The sequence below is a fragment of the Gymnogyps californianus genome, chromosome 5 (assembly GCF_018139145.2).
Source record: "Gymnogyps californianus isolate 813 chromosome 5, ASM1813914v2, whole genome shotgun sequence".
Lineage (NCBI taxonomy): Eukaryota > Metazoa > Chordata > Aves > Accipitriformes > Cathartidae > Gymnogyps > Gymnogyps californianus.
The window spans coordinates 65,079,022-65,102,733 of NC_059475.1; the positions used below are offsets into that span (position 1 = coordinate 65,079,022).

Consider the following 23,712-nt stretch of genomic DNA (forward strand, 5'->3'; position numbering starts at 1 on the left):
CTCTCCGGTCCAGATGATCAAGGACTCCATTTACTGCTGTGTCAGCCGTGTCTGCTTCAGCCAGTGTTATGCTGATAGAAGCATATTGTGCACAGGTGGTGTTTTCTATTTATATTTTGTGATACTGTTTGACACTCATAGTTATAAAGTTCCTGATGTGGTATATGCTGTATGAACATACAGTAAGAAGGGACATGGTGAATTTATTTATAATTATGAAGGAGACCATGTGAGGAGCTCCTTGTTCTGAATAAATATGTAGAATCTGTGCTCAAAAACTTATGTGTTTATTCCAGTTGTTACAGTTGGTCCAACAAAAAATACTGCCTCTCTTTAACCTTGTTCTGCTTATTTCTTCAGACCATCTTGGCTACAAAAACTCTTCTACTGTGGACTAATTCATCAGGTTTAGAAAACATTTGCAGCACATAGCTATAATTTTTCAAGTTTTTTTGATTTTTATTTGTTCTTTATCCTTTAAGACATTTGAAGAGACTACAGAAGATCAAAATAATTCCAAAACGATTGAAGGAAAGAATCAGAAAAGTCTAGAGAAGCCAAAGGAGTTTAAAGAAAGGTACACTTAAAAATTATTTCTTTCCCTTGCTTTCATCCAGAGTACTATATCAGCATTTACACAAAGACTGACACAAAACACAAATTGTTGCTAAATGATGACTAGCAAGCTTCTCTAACCCTGGTCATGTGGTTTAATTACATAATTTTAGAAGTTTTATATTTCTTGGGGTTAAGATGGTGGCAAATATTGATTCTTGGAAGCTAAATGTATCTGGAAACATACTATTCAAAAGTATTTTGTAGAAACCTTTGCTCCTCACAGCTACTGCTGATAGATCTATGTGAATAGTTTTACGAGTTTTGAATACAACAACAGTGACTGTGCAGTCAGAGATAAAATACATTAACTCTACTAAATGCATATTTGGGAAAAAAGAGTCAGGGTTCCACATGTCATTTGTCTTCAGCTCTGAACTACTGAAGAAATTTAACTCTTAGTTTAGTTCTTAAAAACAAGCATGAGTGAAATTTTCATAGACAGGATTAATGGCTTAGTAAATTAGTCAGTAGTCAACAACTGGGACTCACTTTAATTTGAGCTCAATTGTAATGACTGAAAATCACCATCAGGACTATCTTGCACTTATCTAGAGTCCTTGTGAATGTTGAAACATCACCCTTAGAGCTGATGCTTTTAGACCAAAATCCGTTTTAAACTGAAAATATGTCCAAAAGACCTTGTCCAAGTGATTTTACATTATGGTGTGCTTGAAAAAGAAGCTTTTTAGGGCTTTAAATAGGGATTTAGTGGACTGTATCTATAGAAATGTGTCATTTTAATAATCCCTAAGATCCTTTCCACAGGGGTATTTTAGGTCTTTAATATCTTCTTACAGACCTGTGAATTATTCAGATGACTATTTTTGTGTGGTTTAAGCCTTTACACCCGTTCTACCTTCTTATGTAAGCTTTTTGTAATTGGCAAGACCTCAGAAACATAGGGAAGCAAGAAATCCACTTAGTTTTAAGACTAGGTAAAAAAAAAAGATAGGAAGCACTCCCTTTGAATTTTCAAAGAAACCCATGTATGTTCAGTCTGCAGAAAGCAAAATGCCAATTAAAGACCTATTATAAAAGGCAGAGATCTATGCTCTGCGCATGGAGGCGTAAGGAGCACTCAGTCAGGCTCCTCATGGAAAGGAGTTCATCGGGTGCGTTGCCATTTGTACATTTACCTCTGTGTCACGGAGTCTTCAGGTGCTGCTTGTACCTTCACCTGAAGTTGTGTCTTGATTGCATACAAGTAGATCTTTTTGTTGCTCTTACTGAAGCAATAATTCCATGGCTTTGCATCATGGTTGTAAGATGTTGTAAACATTTTACGCTATCCTAACTCACATTGCCTTTTAACCTCCATGTATGCATTTACATGATATAGTGTATGGTATCAGACCATAACCTGATTATTAATTGATAAGTTTTTCCTAGAGTAAATTTTAAAGCTTATTTATGTCAAAGATATCCATAACATAAAGGCTTGTAGAAAATGGCATAAAAATTGTTTTTAAAAATCCCTATTTGGCATTAGTGTATTAAAAAAAAAGTCTTCACTAGGAAGCACAGAGGTGTCTGATTAAGTAACTACTGATGTTGAAAATAGGTGTATTACAAATCTGTGATTATACACTATGAAAAAAACACAAACAGAAAATGTGCTAAGATAATGAGTCATATGAATTAAAACCTTTGCGGACTCAAGGCAATGTACAAAAATATAACAGCAGAATATGGGTACCAAAGGCAGTAGGCTCTTGTGAGCTGTTCTGCAGTCACTACAAGGTTACTACTGAGCAAAGAGAGCTTTGTGAAGAAAAAGGAGATATCTTCATCTTCTGCCACAAAAGAAGAAGAAGAAGGAAAAAAAAAGAGTTGTACTGTGAATCTCCATGAACTGATGGAGACCAGCATGAAGAGAAACCAGCAGCATCAAGGGAAAGAACTAAACAGAGCAATGAAAGCACGGAGCAGAACAATGTACAAATTAATACCCCTTAAATGCTTTAGAGGGCTACAAGACAAGAAACCAACTTGCAAGTTAATTAATAGGTGCTGATATATATGTTCTCCTTTGGGCAGGAGGACGGCAGTGGTAACTGTTCTTTTAAAAGGCTTGGAACATTTTAGTTTGAATCACTTATTGCTGGCCAGCTAGTCGTTGATTAGGCTGACTGCGAAACACAGATTCCTCTTCTCATACGAGCTGTTTTCTCTGATTAGTGGGCTTTCATAGTTCACCAGTTACACAGACAAGTATCATAGTTAAAATTTCCGAATCAAGAGTTCTCATCAGTCACCAAATAGGACTCAACTCTTTTGAAGCCCTGGTCTTGATTTCTCAATTAGAGATTATATTTATTAAATCGAAGGGCTGACACCTTGAACTGTGCTTTGGCATAAATCATGTTCATTCTCTCTGCTTTTATAAAATGTTTGAGAAAGCTTTAATTCCATTATTCTGTAATTCTGGGTTGGTTTTTTTTTGCAATTTGATTATGTATTAATTCCACCTCTGAATACCTAAAATATCTTACGTTCCAAGTGAGAGATTTTTGCTAAAACTTCTTTTAAAGGATATTCCATGGCGGATTATTGCAGTTCTTCTGGTATGTTTGCATTACAAGTGATGAGCTTTTACTGATCAAAGAAAAAACTTTGTAATATAATTCTTGGAAAAATACTTATAAAGCTGTTTCTGGACTTCTAAATGTAAACATATATGAAGAGTCAACCCTGTGCTCACCACAACCTTGTAGGCAGTTATTAGTTACTAGTTATTATGGCAGCTAGTTATTAAAAATCCTGCTTCCAAAAGGCCTTGCTGGCATGCGCCTGATTAGAATACTGAACATGGCTTCAGCAGAGAGTCCTGGTAAATACCACAGTAGCAAGTGTGATTCTTCATAAATGTAATCAAATACACTTGATTCCTATAGTGAAGTTAAAGTCGTATTAATCTTTGGGCTTCATTCTGCTACAAAGAAGAAACTACTGCTAAGGAAATGGGATTTTATTTTGACTTAAGAATATTTTTTTCTTTGCACTTTAGTAAAAAAAATATCTATTTTGCAGTATGGATCAAGATAAAGATTTTTTATCTACTCAGATGTCTACCAACAATGAAGTAGAGAAAGAAGAAAAATGATCTTTCATGTTGTTACTGCAATTTGGACTATTTTGAGCTTCAGTATGCAGTTTGATTTTTCTTTCAATGGTTATTAATTATGTCAGAGAAGATGCACGTGGGTTTTTTTTCAATAGTGTTTTTGAGGAAGGAAGGGAGCAGGTGTATTGCATATGCATGAAGTTTAACCGCAGGCTCTTTTGGAGGGTTTCGTTACTTAAAAAATATATATCTTAAGAGCTTCTGAGTCCTGTTTGTAACTCTGCCATTGATACATTCTTCTGAATAGATATGCATTGTAAAAGAATGCTTTATTTTGTGGAGAGTGAATTTTTAGAAATATAGAGTTGTCTGCTAGGCTCTACAGAAGCACATGGAAACTGACTCCAGGAACTTTTAAAAACACAATTTGGCATCCTAAGTTCTGTAAAAAAAATGGTTTATGGCAATCTAACTCATGACCTCAGCAGCAGCAGCCTTGTTCAATTCATTTTTGAATGATGACTGTGGTAAAGTGGCCAAATAAGCCATTTTGAACAAAGTGAACCAGTTTTAGCCAGGATTATGTGCTTAGCTCTGTTTTTATTTCTCGTTGTTTTTGCACTCTCTGCATCTGAATTTAAAGATACACCAGCCATATACACATCTTATTTCCTGTAGTACACATTCTTGACACAGGTAATATCTATAATTACTGTAACTGAAAGAAATACAGATTTTTAAAAATCTTTTATTATTCCTATTTTTTTCATTGATGTATTAGATGGTATATAGTTTATATAGTTTGTTAGATCTCAGTCCAGCACAGCACTAGGTGTGTATGTAACTTTACAGGTGAAGATAGTCCTTTTCATCAGAGTTATTTGACTGAGGTGCATTCATGGTTTTATGTGATCACAGTTGTGCATGTATATTAGTTTAATGTGTTGTTAGGTCCATATATCTTAACCAGTGCTTCCAGTTTGGTATTTTTTTAGTAGTGTTGCTAATTTTACTCCACACTACCTTATAAAGTGCATCCTACATTTTATCTTATTTTTATTTATGGCAAATTTCAAGAAGAACAAAAAGACTGACTCAATTCTTCATCTGTTCTGAATAGCATTGTTTAGTCAGCTATAAACCAGATGTTGTAGCTAGAAGCACAGAGGCGCTAAACGGGAATGCCAGAGAGAAAATAAAATAGAACTCATTATTTTAAAAAATGGTAAATGTTCCTGTGCCAAATAGCCACTTTACCCTTCATTGTTCTCCTAACCTTTGTCTTTCTACACTGTAAAAGGCTATTTACCCTACACAGATAATTACCCCACAAGTGAAAACACTTGCTGCAGTTTTCTCTTTTGTGTATGTATAGTGTGAGTATTCCAGACAATCTCAGAGCGAGAAAAAGTGTTTTTAAATGTGAAAATGTGATTTCAGAAATACAATAATGAAGTACTTTGATTGAAGTGTAAACTCCAAACTACTAATACTTTTCTTTGATACTGACAAAATTTAAGTCAGCAATGTTCTCATGATTGGCTTATGACTACTTTATGACTTCTTCTTTCAGTGATATTCTCTGTCTGATATTATTTAAAGAAAACTCCAATTTTTATCAGCTGCTGGGGCTGAAAGAGGTAGAACCTCCCTGGCAGCATGCATCTCCCTTGAAAACTCCACTTATTTGAAGCAGTTGTATTTTATAATTTCCTTTCTTTTGCAATTGTTGACTTAAATTTTTTTTTAATTTAATTTTTTTTAGGATATATGAAGAGAGTGAACATCCATCTTTGCTAAATGAGAAACATCAACTGTATAAACCATTACATGTCCCATGCATTCCTCGGAAATTAGTCCAGTCTGTACAGAGTATTAGATTCTCAATGCAACGAACAGAAACAGGTGCAGTATGTTTAATGATCTTTCTGTGAGGATTTTGGATTATTTTTGTGTAAATGAATGGAAACCATGATAACAAATATAGCGAACTGCTCCTGCTGTGATAGTTGAAGCCAGGCTTTCAATGGAAGTTGGGTACTTACCTGTCTTTATGTTCTGAAAATCTTCTATGTCTGATTTCTCTCTTATCTGTGCAATGAATAAAGTAACATGACAGGTACACCTCATGCATAGTGTCAGAAAAATCTGAAACATACCTTTAGCACTGTTTGCATAAATACAGTAAATGTTAACTGGGTATTATTTGCAGTAAATTGATTGATACTTTCACATTTTGTGATAATTTTCTTTTAGCTCTCTATTAACAGGAAAATTTATAAGCTTTGTTCCCAAGTTCAGTTTAACCATGCCATGCTTTGGATACTTAATTCTATTGACAATATTAAGTAATATTTGTTAATTTAGGGAGAGAAGAAAAAGAAAAACCTGTGGAACTTTCAGTGGCCACTAGCAGTTCCTCCAGCCTTGCAGAAAATTCATCACAGGTATGCAGCTCTCCCACTGGTAAAAACATGAGATTATATAATCTGTTTTATGTGGTTGTTTAAATTTAAAACACTTCAAATATATGTAGTGCTATTATATCTTACATAAAACTTGTTAACATTGTAACCAGGATGCTAATCTTGGTAATCTGCTGTTACTTGGTAATCATAATAAAAATCTTTCTTTGGTGCCATTTCGAATTCAGCTGAAAATATGTGTGTTCTTAGAACGTGCAACTGGTAGTCATAGTAAGCATTCTAATGCCAAACTTGAGGTGGACCATCTATCCAATTAATTTTATATAATAGTTTTTAAAATTTAGAATAACCTTTGTAGATTCACTTGGCTGTATGTAGCAAATTTTTGGAATTCTAAAGGAGGAACACAATCTTCTATTACTCATTAATCATCAACCATCTACTCCATAATGAAGGATTTCATAAAGGACTAAATGTGCAGGGTGCTATACAGGACTACCTACTGTTAACAGCTCAGTTCTGAGGTTTAACCAGCAACAAAAATTTGGGCTGAGAGGAATAAAACCACGAGCAGCATTGCTTTGTACACTTGAGGAGTCCACAACTACATTTTCCATCTCTCACCCGTAAACAAATAGTTCCTATAGCACTTTTTTGAAAAGGTGAAGTGTATTGCAGCTTAACATCTTAAATATAAAAACACAATAAACCAATCCAGGAACAAGTTGGAGGAACAACTTGCACAGTTATGAAAACCACTAATAAAATCTCATTAAGTACAAGAACATTCATAGGACCAATAGATTGTTAAAGTATAAAAGGAGTACTCAGATAAGGTAAGGCCATAGGAGAGAAATAGTTTGCAACTGTGTTCACTGTGCAGAAGCTTGGGGAAGTTTCTGTACCAAAACCTTTCTTTATAAGGGACATCTCACTGGATGTATTTAAAACCAAATTTTAATGAACAACAAAAATCATCAAGTAAAAAATTAACAGAACCAGTTGTGATTTTCTTAAGAATTTCAAGAGAACTGCAGGATGAAGTGAGTGAACCACTAAATGGTTTCGAGTGGAGCCTGTGGTAGAAGAAGAAGCCTTCATAAGATAAGACAACATGAAGGGCAATGGCTAGACTGAGTGGAACAAGACCAGAAGAAATTTGAAGCAATTCTGATTTGTGACTGGCTGAGGGAGCTGGACATGATGAGGATGATGGAAGGGCTGTTGCCAGGGTAATCCAGAGATGAGGATGGGAATCTGGGACCTAGAATTGCACCTAGAGAATAGTGGGAAGCAGTAAGTCAAGGTTAAGGGAACTTTAAGAAAGGGTGATAGCAACAAGGAAAAGAAGATGGAGTCTGAGGAAAAAGAAAAAGATTGGAAGAAAGAAGGTTGCTATGCTTCAGAAAAAGTGTGCTGTAAACTACAGGAGTTGAGTGGCAAACAAATTCTGCATAACCAGCCCTTTTTTCCCCCACCCCAAATTGAATTTAATTTGATACATTTTGCAAATTAAAAACAAACCAGAACTAGCAGCTCCCTGTGAAATAATGTGTTATGTGATGCTGAGGCATAGATTCCTAGTGCCGTTCTGTCCTTAAGGCACAAATACATGCTACATATGAGAGTTAGGGCTTCTGAACTGACGAAAATCTGTGAGGTGGGAGTATTTCCATGTTTTCTGCAGTTTTTCAGTCCACACAGGAGACATTCAGTGATGTGCATACTCACTGTGGCTTTTGGAGGTGGAGAGAGGCCTGGCTCCAGCCCTTTCTGTGTTGTCAAGCAGGAGCAACCTGGCTGCAGTAGTAGAAAACCTGGATAAAGTTTGTAAATTATGTAATGTTATCTGTGTGACAGAAAAGTTAGTTGTTCACATCTAGTTATCAGTGCTGTGAATGAGACTTCATAAAAAATTATAGAAGTGGTTTTGTGTATCATGCTGTTAAAATGTAGGTAAAGCAAACATAGGCAAAAAAGTTTTTATGTTGCCTCACCCCTAAAGAGTGGTTAAAAGAAGGGATTTCCACAGTCTAAGGAGAAATCAGAGTGATATTGTTGAAGTGACAATTTCATATGCTGCCTCATTTGAGTTTTTTGCTATGTTTTAGATGGTTATTGACACCGCAGGGACTAATAACCCACAAATTGCCCAAGTGCGATCAATAGCGAGCTTACAAAACCAAATGCAATTCAGGTAACTTTTCTTTAATAAAGTAGTTTGCATTCTTGAGAGTGAAGTTTATAGAAATAATTCATATTTAGACAAACAGGAATTTTTGTCTTTTAGACTGGTAATTCCTCCAAAGCAGACGACTTCCAATCAACAGTTTGAGAGTGAAAATGCAGTAATAGGTAAAGTACCACTGTCATTTTTTTGATAAGTTGTGCTGTTACTTGTCCTGGTTTCTGCTGGGATAGAGTTAATTTTCTTCTTAGTAGCTGCTACAGTGCTGTGTTTTGGATTTAGTGTGAGAATAATGTTGATAACATGCTGATGTTTTAGTTATTGCTAAGTAGCACTTAAGTTAAGGATTTTTCAGTTTCCCATGCTCTGCCAGCAAGCAGGTGTGCAAGAAGCTGGGAAGGAGCATGGCCAGGACAGCTGACTGGAACTAGCCAAATGGATATTCCATACCATAGAACGTCATGCTTAGTATATAAACTGGGGGGAGTTGGCCGGGAGGGGCAGATCGCTGCTCAGGCATCGGTCAGCGGGTGGCAAGCAATTGCATTGTGCATCACTTATCTTTTCTTGTGGTTTTTTTTCGTTATATTCCTTTTCATTACTATTATTATTATATTTTTATTATTATTAGTTAGTATTACATTTTATTTTAGTTATTAAACCATTCTTATCGCAACCCACGAGTTTTACTTTTTTTTCCTGATCCTCCTCCCCATCCCACCGGCAGGGGGGAGGGGTGAGTGGCTGCGTGGTGCTTAGCAGCTGGCTGGGGTCAAACCACGACATTACTGTATGCTGGATCACATAATTATAAAAGAGAACATTCTAGGGGCCAAATTTTCATTCTGGTATTAAGTGGGCCACCATTTGTATTCCTTTTCCACCTTGATTACTTAGTTCAAACTTTGAGTATAGTAGACAGACAGTGTCCTAATTTAATTGACTGAACCGCTCAGTAATGTGGGATTCATTCTGCACTGGCCATTGCTAATGAAAGGAACCTTCCAGCATCTCTTGTAAATCCACGCTCTAGTCTCAAATTACTTGGGTAAAATGAAATCCAGTCTGAAAATCTGCCCAGAAGGCATGAGAAAATGCGCAGAAAAGGGATATAATGAACTCAGTAATTTAGGAATCTTGAAGCATCAGATTAAGGTTATTAAAAATGAAAATTAACTTGAGAAACACATACAGAATGCTTACAGAAACAAAACAGGGTAGTTACAAATACACCTATAGTTTTTGAAATCACAAGGCACTGAGCTTCAGTTTAAATATATTTTTTTCTAATTATACTGCCAATTTAGATGCATGTCAAAAATTATAGTATTTTTTTTTATAAATAGGATCCTAATTATGTGTCCTGAAACACAGGATCTTAACCCACAGTGCGTGAAATGTTGCACGGTCTGAAGCTTAGAGCAGAAAGTCTCATAACATTCTTCTCATTTCTCATCCTGGCTTTTGCCCAGTTCTTTAAGATAGACTTTATCAGTGTCTTATGGATGTGCTTTTTGTATTGTTTCCAGCTGGTTTATATTGACTGGTATTAGCACTCTCAGAGAGCAATAGCTGGACTAGACAAACATAGCACTCTCGGGGAACAACAGCTAGGTTTGAAGAACATACCAAACCATACAAAGCAGCCTAAGCATTGCTTTAGCAATAGCAAATAAGTGGCAGAACGAGAGGTAACTAATATAGACATAATGTGGGTTATTATGAAAACTACAGTCAGAACACTTCCTTACCAATAGCAATGCCAAGTTAGTAAAACTTTCTCAACGATTCTTTCCCACAACATAATTTTTATTTATCCATTTAAAATGCTGTTATAATACAAGCAGTGCTGTCTTTTTTGTATAGCAAACCAAGAGGCCAAATGTGGCGATAAAGAAGCAGAAGATAAGCCAAAGGATTCTTCATATGTACCTCAAGTAAGCAAAGCATTTATGTCATAAATAATTATCTTATTTAGAATAGTGAAAGTATCTTGACATATTTGAATCTATTGCTAAGAGGTAAGTCTCAGAAATTGGCAAAAAGTGACTCATTATGAGGCACCCAACAGGTAAGAAGCCAATCAATGCCTTCTGATTACTAATATAGCGATCATTGCTCTTGATCATGTCAGTGTTCTGTGGGTTTTTATGCTACCTTAACCATAGGCTATTTAGGATGACTATCCTATGCACATTGTAGTTTTTGTATAAATTGGTGCATATCGTTTTCATCAGTGTGAGCAGATGAAACATTTAAAAAAAATGATTGCATTTGAAACTCATTTCTCCCACACAACTATAGTAAATAGGCTCTGTGCTGACTACACAGTCTGTATGGCTCCATTGGCGTTGCTTTTCCTAGCTGTGCCTGAATGTGTGATCAAGCTCACCATGCCATAATATTCAAGCCAGTTGTGTGTACAGCTTGCATCAAGATGTGGTTTAACACCGGCCAGCAGCTAAGCAGCCCACAGCCACTTGCTCACTCCCCCCACAGTGGGATGGGGAAGAGAATCAGAAGGGTAAAAGTGCAAGAACTTATGGGATGAGATAAAGACAGTTTAATAGGTATAGTGAAAGCTGTGCACACTAGCAAAACAAAATAAGGAATTCATTCACTATGTCCCATCTACAGGCAGTTGTCTAGCCATTTCCAGGAATGTAGGGCTTCATCACACATAATGGTTACTTGGGAAGACAGATGCCGTAACTCGAAACATCCCCCTCCTTCCTCCTTCTTCCCCGCAGCTTTTATTGCTGAGCACGACATCATATGGAGTGGAATACCCCTTTGGTCAGCTGGGATCAGCTGTCACAGTTGTGTCCCCTCCCAGCTTCTTGCGCACTCCCAACCTACTCACTGGCGGGGCAGCATGAGAAGCAGAAAAGGCCTTGACATTGTGTGAGCACTGCTCAGCAATAACTAAAACATCCCTGTGTTGCCAAAGCTGTTTTCATCACAAATCCAAAATATAGCACCATACAAGCTATGAACTCTCAGCCAAAACCAGTACACAAGAACAAGTTTGAGGTACTCCTCATCTTCTGGTTGGCTCACTACAGGCTGATGCCTGCAGGCAGCTGGCGGAGAAGAATGTCTTTAAAGCAATATTGAGTCTGGTGGAAATTGCTCCACAGAATCCAAGTGTACATTCTCATTTAAGATTTTCTGAGGAAAAAAAATCCTTGACTTAAGATAAGCGCTACTTAGCAACAACTAAAACATGAGCGTGTTATCAACATTCTCACACTAAATCCAAAACACAGCACTGTACCAGCTACTAAGAAGAGAGTTAACTCTGTCCCAGCTGAAACCAGGACAAGAGGAAATATCTCAGTCAACAGAAATATGTTCTGATGGTGATGTTCCTTTATTTCACTAGGGCGTATCAAGAGGATTCCAGTGTGACTTTAAGTATTATGCTAATAATAACATACTTTAGAGTGAAATAGTTCTTTTATTCAAAATCAGTATTTTCAGTCAGTTCACAAGTTTGTTTATTTTTTGGATGAAAATTTTCATATATAGTTTCGTTCACAAGAAGTCCATTTTAAATTAAATAAATTAAGGTTACAGTTTTAAGTATGGTGAATACATCACTGTGAGCATTTAATTAAAAAACCTTTTATTTTTCATGAGAATAAAAGTAACTAACTAATCCTAAAACATATAATGAATATATTTATAGGTAAATGGACTAATGATATTTTGGGAAATTTTATATGCCATAAACATTATTGTATATTTCTTTTTAATAGGACATACACACATGTTTTAAGTCAAATGAAGATAATCCTGACGCAGCAGAAGAAAGTGCAGATCATTTTTTAAGAGCACCTGAAACACCTGAATTTGTAGGAACGCCTGACTCAAAGGGGAAGAAAACCCAGTTCTCTAAAACACCTCCTTTTGACTTGTATGATTTCAGTTTTTATTTTGATTTTGAGCAAAGTTTTATTGATGTTTATTGTATAAGCATTTCTGCTGTTTTTGAAAGATACTGTAGAAAGGCTTCTTTAGAAAGCTCTTCTGAAAATATTCAAATTTCTTTCTGAGTTATGCTAGCTAATTTATTAGATTTTCTTCTTACCGTATCATTTCCACTGGAAGCTGTTTTGAAAGAGGGGGACTCTGCTTAGAAATATATGAGACACAGGTTCTTTGTAGCTCCTTTGCTAAAATTGTTGTCTTTTCCTGCAGTAGTATTTGTTACACCAATTTCTATATTTAAAGAGTTTTTTTGGTAAAAGGGTAGGGAATTGGTAAGAACACCACCTCACTTTGCTTTAAAGAGTTGTGTTACCCATTCTGTGTTGGAAGAAGCAATTATTGGTGGAAGCTATGGGAATCTAAAAAAGTGACAAAACAAAAAAGAAAAAAATAGGAAAAAAGCCATCTACACTACTTTTAAAAACTATTAATGTAGTTTCTTCCTTTCTGTCTTTACAGCATTCACAATTTAGGTTGTGAAGAAGGTACATCAAAATCTCCTGCTTTCTTTTCTCTCATGAACTTCTCCCAGAAGTCATCTGGCTTTAATTTATTTGATTCTTCTGTGTTTGGGGCAGAAAATTCATCTGACGAGGTAAAAATGAGTACTTGGAATATTAAACTTCCACAAAGAAAAATATGCTAAGAAAACAGCATTGACAGTGAATGAGGTTTTTCAGATTGCAGTAGCAAATAATTTTTTTACTAGCTTGCTTAATTTTACATTTGATGTCCTTTGAAAATGCTTATCTCCTTTCCTGGCGATCCCCCTATGATGACTTCTGATCAAGTATGCATCTTTCCCATATGGGCAAGGTTGGATCTTGTGCAAATATACAGGTGACTAGATTCACAAAAAGGCTTCTGCTTCAGCGTTGCAATGCAGAACTTCAGGCACCCTAAGAGAATTCACAACTCACATGCCTATCCTGTGTGGTTTCGTCTTGCTGAAGTGGGGAATAAAGTACTTAAAATTTTATTTTCCCCCCTCCATTTTTCACAAAATGCAGAACACTGAGAAAAGGAAGAAAGGACTATCTATTAGGAATATTGAAGAGCAAATATGGATTAGCTATACTTAAATGGAGGAGATAGGTAGGCAACTCATTGGAACAGGGAGTGGAATCCAGGTCTTCCTTTTCCTTTGCAGGTTCCCTAACTACAGTGCTCTAGAGTCATTTTTACTGTCCTGGGCTAATGCGTAGATAATTGGGTATTCAGGATAGATGCGTGCCAGTGCATAGTGCAGTGGTTAGGTATCACTGCTGGCAATGTAGATTCAAACCCCATTATGCAAATGAGGGACTTGAACCCAAGTATCTCCTATTTCAGTGGGTGTGCTCAGTCTTGAGGTTACTTGAGGTTGCTATAAAAGCTGAAGGAAGGAAGAAAGAGGGAAAACACTTTTATTTTGTGTTTAGCAAGATACATGTTGTTGATATCTCCTAGCATTAGCTGTGTGTAGGAGAGAATACATTGGTGAGTAGTTTGTCAATTGTTTAGGAATGAGGCAGGTATTAAGTCACCTAGTGCTGTCGGAACCCACGTTATTTTGTGCCTGCCCAGTGGCAGAAACCAAGAATTTACCAGCCTGTAACAGTCATGTGGGATGCTCTGAAGTTAGATGCGAGTTTTGAAGGACTTAAGTATCTATTATAAATCTAGCCTAAGAACTCCTCTCAAGAGTGATGAGTGGTTATTCTGCTACTCTTTCTGCCAATATCAGGTCCTACTCAGTAGGCAGTAATTATGTTGTTGCTGAGAGGTTTTCTAAAATGAAATTATTTTGAATCTTTTCAGTTTAAAAAACAGCAGTAAAACAGATCAGATTTTGGTCTGTTCTCAATCTGATTGTTTTTTTTCCAGGAGAATGGAGGGAGTGTGTTTGCAGATGTAAGCAAATATAATGAAACCTATCTCATCAAAGAGTTTACCTTGCAACTTTAGGGACTGATACATACATTTAAATGCAGATTTTGTGAAGGCTGCTAACATTCACTGGGACAGTGTCTTTCTCACAAAAAGCAAATGAATTTATTAAATATCAGCATTAGAGCTTATCTTTTGTCTTTCTCATTTGTTAAATAAAATGGCTGTTTACATTTCAGACAGAGGAAAGTTATTCTGTGGGAAACTTGAACCCTCTGTCCCCACACAAAGATATTGGTAAGTCTGAAACTCAGATGTGCTTGTGTATACCAGCTGTCTTCTACTTGTTCTTATGTGACTGACAAGCTCGTCATCCTGCTTAACAAGGCACCCTTGGTTGTCTAAAAGGATGTTCAGTTGTGATATTGTAGTTCAGTGGTTTATTGTGTTCATTTGTGTTTTGATTAGCATAAATCTTTCCCTGCATATTTGGCTTCAAATGTATGAGATGTCATGAAAAAAGATGTATGAGAAAGAAAGAAATAGGGATAGTGTTAGGTGGGTTTGAAGCAAACTGAGAGGATCTGCGAGGGAGAAGAAAAATTTAAGTGTCAAAGCTTTTTCACTGATAAAAAGAACAGTTCTTTTAATGTAAAAAGCTATAGTATTTGGTAAATACTACTGTTTAACTTAAGGCTACCAGCTTAGTGTTGGAAAGAGTATATCTGTTGGGTTTTTTCCTCCCTCAACTAAAATGAAAATAAAGTTTCCATTTGGTTAAAGAAATCCCAATAGTAAACTGACTTCCATCAGTTTAAACCGTTGGAGGTACACAATGTAAAAATAGCACAAGTGAGAGAGAGGAGAATCAGACTTAGACAGTGTCTTCCACTTATACTGAGCCACACACGTTTACACATTCTGTGTGAAATCCTGGCTTTACTGAAATGAAAGGCCAATTTTTCGTGATACCAATAGGATCAAAACTTACTCTTGATCAAACACTTTCCTGAAGGGGACTGTAATCTACTCTGTTTTTTGAGGTGCTGCAAGTGCAAAGCTACTTTTTTGAAGTGGATGAATATAAGGTTGTATGCATATATAACTGTTGTAGAGAAAAGTGTGTGAATTTTGTGTTACTAAATATAAAACTCAGGTGTTTGTAGCTTTGTTTCTCCAAGTATTTCAGTGGTTTTGAAGGCATTGCTCTCTAGAGAAGAAAGAATCTGCAAAAATGTGTCAGTTTACAAAGACCTCTGTTGCTTAGTATTCAAAACATTTCACCCAGTATATCATGCAGAAATGTTTTGTTGTTCTAAATCGTTAAAGTACTTCACACTTCATTCTATGTAGATTCTAATAATGCCCTCCTGGAAGTACCATTTCTAGTGCAGAAATAAACACACAACTGTAGGCTGACATTTAGCGGGATGTTGGGAGTACAACATTATTAAAGAAGCATGTTATGCTGAATGCAGTATTCTTTCAGTAAGATTTAATCTAATAATTAATATAATATGTATTCCTTATAGGAAGCTTGTTTGGGAAATCAGAAAATGAGGATGCATTTGCGTTTCCCTTCCCCTCGGAATCGACTTCCCATGCATTTGGAGATGGAAAAGATGACTTTAGTTTCCCATTTGCATTTGGACAGGATCAGAGATCATCACAGTCTCCTTCTGTGAAAGGTTTTCATTCTTCCTTACGAAATACAAAGCCATTTACATTCTTTTGAACACCTTTGACTTCCTTTTATATTCTTTTCCTGCTTAGCCTTGACAAATGTTTTCAGTTTCTTAAGTTAAAGTACAAAGCATTTCATCTTCTCCTTTCATTTCATGTAAGAATACATTATTGCAATTGCTGCAAGAGCATGTGTATGTTCATCAGGCACACATGCTTTGAGATGCAGCTTTTATTTTTCTTATTTACTTTCTAAATATGTTGTTTTCATAAAATGTTATGATACGCTCTTGCTAAATTGGCACTTACAAACAGCAGAAATATCATTTTACAGTAGTGTGTCAAGTTAATTCAATCTGTGAGAGAGCATTTAAACTTCTAGAGGAGTACTTTCAGCCTCTGATATAAACTAAAGAACTTGTGTTAGTAAGAGTAACTGTTTATTGTAGCAGTAAAAGCTGAATTTGAGTTAAAGACCATGTTCTTAAATTAGCTGTTATACACGGAATATTTATAAAATTTTTGAAATAAACATTTTTGTTAATTTTATGTACAGTTTTGTAGGTATTTCCTGATGTCTGAAGTGAAATAATGTTGCAATTCTAATACTTAACATTTCAACTTCTGTCTTTCTAACTTGAAAGACTGAAAACAAATTCCTTCCTCTTTATCTAGTATCTTTCAAAAAAAGATGCAAAAGCAGACAGTTCCCAAAGTCTAACTGTGGTCAGTACAAGTAAATCCACCAGTTCTCCACAAATGGCTTTCCTTATGGAATGGCTGGCTGTGAAGACAGTATCAGGGTTACTCAGCAAGGAATGCTGACTGTTCTGAGCCACCACAGCACTGTGTCTTGTGAATCCCTCAGAACCATTTTCTCTAGAACCAGCAGTTTCACATTTATGGCCTTTGAAGGAAATACCAGATCACTTTTGAGTTTTTTCTGTTACATGTGAAACATAAGTTACTAATTTTTTAAACTCCTTATGAATTTATAAGGGAAATTGGGTTTCTCAGTCACTTACTATGAAGTAAACAACCTGCCTGACAGCGGGCAAGCAAAATGCGGAAATGGAAGCAAAGCATATAAAAGGGAGACCACATCATTGAGCAAACTTCAAAGAAGACATTGCAAATGCACAAACTAGTCAGAAGGTCACATGGACTGAGTGGAACAAGTTGACAAAAAGCGTCCTACCAGTATAGTCTGCACAGTCTGCCAATAAAATGTCAACAAAGTCCAAAGTGGAGTAGAGTCCTCTTCCCTCTGCTGACCTGCAAAGCCCTAAATGACCAAAAGCTCAGTTATCTATGCCACTATTTCTTTTCTGCCAAACTCCTAAATGCCTTAGGACTATTTTCATGCAGCCCAGCTTCTCCTTAAGTACTTGTGCCTACAGATTTGTGACAGTTGGATTTTTTTTTACTGGGGAGGGATTCAGGAAATTCTAGTGAAGTGCTGCTGAGATCCAGCTAATAAGAAGTGAGACACATGGATTTAGTGGACTTCATGCTCTTCAAATGTGGATTTCCACATTAATCTATTTTAAACAGCTTTTCTAATCTACTGCATACCTTGCAATCTGAAAAACATAAGCTAGAGGCAAGTCTGAGAGCATATCTACGTTATTTGGGGTAGTGTTTTAGTGTACGCTACTGGCAGATATTCTGAGATCATTGAGAAAGCCAGAAAGTACAACTTTGCTCAGTTATTCCATAACTGAAGCTTGCTTTCCTGTCTTCTGATGAGTTCTGTCATCTATGTCTCTGACATTACAGTCCAGTAGTCAAGGCTGCTGGCTGAAGTGGGAGAAACCATAGTTCTAGGTCTTGCTGGATGTTTACTTACACAAATTGGATAGGCTGATTAAAAACATAAAAGAGAAAGCTATTTAAGAAAAGGCAACTTGTCAGTATTTGGGATACTTTTCTGAGATCTAAGAGCATGAACTGCTTATAAACATGCATTGAGATTTTTCATTAGTATCTGTCAAATTCTGCCTAATGATCCCTTGTTATTATGCCTATAAAATCAATAGCAGTCATGTTGCTGGATTGCTGAGACTAGTATGTATTGCACTGACCAATGTAATTTCATGTTGTCCTTTACACACACACCTGACTACATCCATCTCTGGTCTGAAAGCATAGACAGAGGTCCTCTTGTCAATGTCGTGGGGGCTGTTTGAGAGCAAAGTGCTATTTGCTCGTTACCACTTGTTATTTGCAGTTATTGTCCCTGTGGTGCAGATACAGTAAATGGACTGCGCACTTGTTCCTCATTCCTCAATGATGTGGAGTCAGTAAGTTTAATGTGTATCGCTGTTGAAAGTGCAGAAAGCTAACTTAGCTGACTGTGTACTCCAGTAGATGAGGAACAGGTATTACACACATGACTACAACTTAACTACAGACCAGTAACCTCCAGCAGCAGGATAGCAATGGCAGCTGGGAGCTGTAATCTCTTAAAAGCAGTGCAGCTGTCTGCAAAGTGGTAATATGGTTATACTGTGTACTTCTACTGCGAATCCTTGGAGGTGGGAGTTGCCTTTTTGTTCTGTCCTTGTATTGCACCTAGTAAAATAGAGTTCAAATTCACAACTGAGCCCTATGGTAATAACAATAAAAAACCTCTCTTAAATAAGCAGAGCAGCGATTTGACTTTGAATCTTATATGAGTATCCTAACCAGAAGGCCAATGTTTATTTAGGGCCCTGATATCTTTACTGTTCCATTTAAGTTTTTAATGACGTTTTTGACAGAAAACTATTTAACTTGAAAATTCCTTGTAAAAGCTAGTGTACCACCCAGCATTAAGTCAGTGCTGGTTAAATACTTTATATCACCAAAATGGTAGGAAATATCATGATATTTGAATAAATCAATTTTTTTAATGTGTTGAGTAAAATTTTTGAAGAGTGAAGAATGAAATTTACACTCTTGCCTGCTGCTGCCAGGAGGAAGACACTGATGCCTCAGTTTTCTTTCTCCCACAGAATAATACCTATATGGAGATGTCATTTTTCCGATCAGAAATAACACAAAAAGCATTTCTCCACATTTGCCTTGTTGTGCAAAGTGGTCTTCCAGCAAAAAAATTTCATTATAATTTGTAAGGTGATAGAACACTTTGACTGGAGCCCCATCTACTATTTTACTGTTAATTTTACTGATGCATAAATGTAAAGCATGCTTATAAACGGTGCAGGATATTTGGCTAACAAATAAGCAACAGCTGGACAAGTTTGACGCTAAAAAATTAATGTAGAAACTAGGAGGTAAACACTGATGGAATGACTTCCAGCAGTTGTGGGATATAGCATTTATTTTAGTATAATGCTGTTTTATTGCTTCACACACCACCTTTGACAGAAAATTAGACATTTGTCAAACTGTTCCCACTCAAAAATCAGGTTTCCAGTTAAGAGCAATTTATTAATTTTCTGTAACTTCAGTCTAAGTCTATCAATATAAAGCGTATGTGCACAGCATAACATTCTTTAGGAGAAATTTCATTGTGCTGTTATATATAATGCTTAAGGTGATAAAAACACAAGAGTTCCTTAATTTTACATCAGAAAAACTGTTCAGTGTTCAAGTATGAATGCGGTGTGTAATATTGTTAAAATTAATTCTTTACCATATTAAAATTTCAATGATAATATTGTGTGCATACTTTGAGGGGAAAAAAATATGTATATAGCATCACACTGCAGACTCGTCTCATATAATTGGTCACTTATGTGTAATATAGCAAGAACAATGAGAATTCTGGGTTGGAAAAATTGCAGTGATACAAGTGGTACAAAACTGAGTTACAACCCGCAGTGTTGATTAGAGAACATTAAATGTAAGTAGCGGTTCTATTTCTAGCTACCTGTTAAGATTAATAGTAGGGTGCAAAAAATATCACCTGGATCTTTAAACATCAAACAATTAAGTAAAACCCTGGTTTCAGTTGCAACTGTTTACAGTCCGAGTTGCAGTCTTTCCCCACAATTCAAGAAAATTACTGCACTGAACTCCATTGAATTCTGTACACAGTTGCCTGCCCAGTTTGGGCCCTATACAAAGAAAAATTATCTATTTCATCTTTCATTTTGAGACTATGAACATAATTAAAACTTAATATTGGAAGTAAAGGGGCATCACTGTGTATATGTGGGTAAATGCAAACTTTGGGGGCAGGAGTAGAAGAATCATTGCATCGTAAGAAAACAATCTTACACTATAGCATTAATACGCTTAAGCATTTCAAGGAAATAAGCTTTAAGTGCTACTTACTGTAACAGATTGGAATGTGTAGACTTACAGTATTAGATGGTAGTAATCTCCCCAGTGCAAGGCTGATTGCATGGGTAGCAAGAGTTGGCTAATCCTTTTTGGCCAATGGCATAAAATAAGGATTAGTTTTTCATTTACTGCAACTGAGTGGGTCATTAGGATCCAAAGACATTAATGAGCCTGAACAGGCAATTGGATTCTGGTTTCAAAGTTATGGGCTAGTTTAAAAGGAGATGATTGTGTCTTTTAATGATTTAAAACATGATGTTTCAGTGACCTTTTTCGTGAAAAAAATGAATGAAGGATATAACCATGGAACACAAACCTGGAACGTTGACTTTTTCTCTTGGAACTTGAGTTGTTGCCAGATTTGTTGCCTTAGAGGCTGAATGGCTCATTTAGAAATATCTCTGTTGCCTTGCTTTTATGTTCTGCTCTTGATGTCTCCAGAGTTGACACAAGTCACATGCAATCAAGTCTATATTCCTGGTGGACAGGCACTGTCCTAATATTCTCTGACTCACACCCAGGTTGTTTGCAGCTCAGCAGTTCTGCTTCCAGACACATCGCTTTGTGTTCTGATGCTAACATCTTGCTGAGGAATTGCCTCTTGGCACATTGTTTCTTGAATCCTGTACCTTGCTTGATTTGATGTGAAGATGATGCTCTTTTTAGCACTTGCAACATGTTACCTTTGGAAAGGTAAATTTTTCCCCCCACCTTGCTACGTCCCAGTTTTTCTTCTTTTCAGTAATCACTTGAATTCAGCAATAATAGGTCGCTTGTATTTGGTGTCATTCAAATCAAAAGATGCTGCCAAAAGGGTATAAAAGAAAATATCAAAAGATGGACATTTCCATGTTAATAGAATGTTTAAACATATACAAAAGGCAAATACTTTGACTGTTATGATTTCCCAGGAGAAGTAATGTCCAATGTTTTAATAATATGAACTTATTTTTCTGTATTGTACCACAATCCGCAAAGCAGCCACAAAATTATTTCACACAGCACAGGATTTACTCCGTAATCCTTTGAGACTTGGGTTGGGGAAAATCAGGGAAAGTACAGGGCTAAGCAAAAAAAGTTCTCGCTAGTGGGGAACCAGTTGTTATGACTGGTGGGAAGCTTGGTAGTTGACAGTCCATGAAGCTTGGTAGTTGACAGTCCATACTGAAACTCAGTTTGGAGCTTGCAGTTCTTATCTGCTCCCTTCTGCTGGCGCAGGACTGCCTTGAGCTAAGCGTGGTCTCTTGCTGCTTTTTCGTTTTTCTTGAGGCACGTGTTTGGCTAGTTTTACTATTTCCACAAAATGCATGATGCTGTGATCAGTGATTGTTGCTCACTGCAACAGCTGCAAAGAGCTCTTGTCCAGAAGCTATGGGTATCAGAAGCGGTTAAAAATGTTTCTTAACAATTATCCACAAAATCCTTTGTAAGCAATGTTTCCGTTACATTTCAGGGAGGTGCCAAGCCTTTGAAGCACTCTAGCCATTACCCAAGCAGGACTGGTGTGCACCACAACTTCAAATCATGCCACATGGGCTGACAAATGTCACTGGCTACACTACATACTTCAAGGTGACTTTTTTGCCTTGGGAATCTTGCCCCGAACACTTGACCAGTCATGTTTCTCACTGCTACATATATTGAAGGAGTTATCATATGCAGCTGCCTATTTCTTTTTCTCCCTCACAGCTGAAAGAGGCTCTCAGAAATATGCCGTTATTACCAATGCGATCTTAGAGGCAAGATGTTAGACTGAGGCCCTGACCACCTGTGCTCATTGCAGACCCATTGCTTGCCACTGTTGTTGTTTTGTGTAAGAAGAGTGATGCAGAACATGGCTTCTTAGATTTTTTTTTTTCCCCTCCATCTTGAACTAATACTTGTGACTCATCATTGGAGGCCAAAGAGCAGTAGAGTTCTGATAAAAAAGATGTAAATCACAGATTATGTGGAAACCAACACTGAACTTCAGAGGTGCTTTTAAACGCATGTTGGCCATCCATCCAGAGCACTCAAAAGAGTCTGGTTCTTTGAAGTAGGTCATTACTTCGTGTAAACTTCCACTTTACCTTGGATTGTGCACTTACCAGGTTTCAAAAAAATAGGCAGTTTTTTTGCTAGCAGAGGAGAAGCATTCTGATCACAAAACCGGTGCGGTAACTGTTGGATAGATTTTTCTGCTTTAGGCTAACTTCATAGACCTGAGAGCTATGAGAGTGGCTCTACACTGTGGGGCTTGGGGAGGCTGATGTTGTTGCTGCATAAGCCTGTAATTCTCATTTGCCAATTACAAATTAATATAGTATAGTAGTGACTGAAAATTATAGTCTGCTGAGTGCGTGGTGCCACATATGGTAAGAACGTAGTGTTATTATCACTTGTAGACAGAGTTGTATTAAAATTACCAATTGTAGTGACAATTTTTTGAAGAATTGTTAAAAAAGCCAATAATTTGATAGACAGAAGAGATTAATTGTCTAGATCGGTCTTCTAAATAGTCCTGAGATATTCTTGGTGCTTATTGATAAGACACTTGGATTACTTGTCTTGTGTTGCATTGAAACTATAGATCTGCCTTAGGTGATTATATTGCCACGTTATCACAGTCATTGAGCATCTCGCAATCCCCAGTAACATAATGAGGAACTGAGTTTGGGATCAGGTTGTTGAGGGACTTGGATTGTTGTAGGCTTCCCACAGGCCTACAAGCAGGATCACAAGCAAGAATATTAGCTCAGATCTTCTGAAACTGTTGCTACTGCCTGAACCGCTGGGCCATCTATGGGTATGTAAAGAACATTTATCTCCATGGCGGTCAATAGTAATATTTCCAACAGCTACACATTCACATAAAAGAATTAAAAATATTAACAGTAGGCAAGAGATTTTTGTGCTAGCATCAAGGGACCGTAAGAGTTTCTTTTGTGAAGAATCAGAAATATTGCATCAGAATGATAAGATACAGATCAACTCCCTTTGTACATAAACCATCTGTGGGTTTGGCCTAAAGTCTATGCACTGCCTGTGTCATTACGATGACCAGGGTTTGCTGGAATATGGAAGATCCACACACACCATCTGCTCATGTCCCTGTGCTGATTTTGGAGGAGGAGGAAGGGACAGATGAGCTAAATCAGAAGAATTCCTGTGTTGCCAAAGTTATTTTGGTGTTACCTTGGGCATCTCTGTGATACACAGCAAAAGCAAAGGGTTGAGGCATGTCTTTTTCAGTATGTAAATTACACGTTCACAGCAGCATAAGGCTGGCAGCAGCATACGCCGCTTTGCATGTTTATCGCAGCTAGCTCACATATTGCAGTGTCAATATTTTAACACAGAACATTTTACAGCACAAAAAGAAAAAAAAGAAAGATGCTCCAGTGGCTACTGTGTGTATTTCAGTTCCCTTTGTTGAGTTTTATCTAAGCTGACACTACTGGAATAAAGTAGATTGTCAAAGGCTGGGCAGAGTGCTTTTATCATTTGCAAGTATTGGCATAAAGTAAAATAATGATTCGAATTTCTGTTTTCTGTCTTTTGTGGCTTACATTGTCAGTTATGGTGATGCTTTTGACAAG

General features: G+C 36.8%; 1 protein-coding gene across 1 annotated transcript in view; it reads left to right on the plus strand.

Annotated features, from left to right (window-relative positions):
* C5H14orf39 (chromosome 5 C14orf39 homolog) overlaps positions 1-15,893 on the plus strand; it is a 31,592-nt gene extending 15,699 nt beyond the window's left edge. The window contains exons 8-17 of the mRNA XM_050898451.1: positions 483-577; positions 5,448-5,587; positions 6,050-6,129; positions 8,220-8,305; positions 8,399-8,463; positions 10,163-10,233; positions 12,058-12,215; positions 12,749-12,884; positions 14,398-14,455; positions 15,691-15,893. Of these exons, the coding sequence (XP_050754408.1) occupies positions 483-577; positions 5,448-5,587; positions 6,050-6,129; positions 8,220-8,305; positions 8,399-8,463; positions 10,163-10,233; positions 12,058-12,215; positions 12,749-12,884; positions 14,398-14,455; positions 15,691-15,893 (1,092 nt within the window). The remainder of the gene's footprint in view (positions 1-482; positions 578-5,447; positions 5,588-6,049; positions 6,130-8,219; positions 8,306-8,398; positions 8,464-10,162; positions 10,234-12,057; positions 12,216-12,748; positions 12,885-14,397; positions 14,456-15,690) is intronic.
* The last annotated feature ends 7,819 nt before the right edge of the window (positions 15,894-23,712 follow it).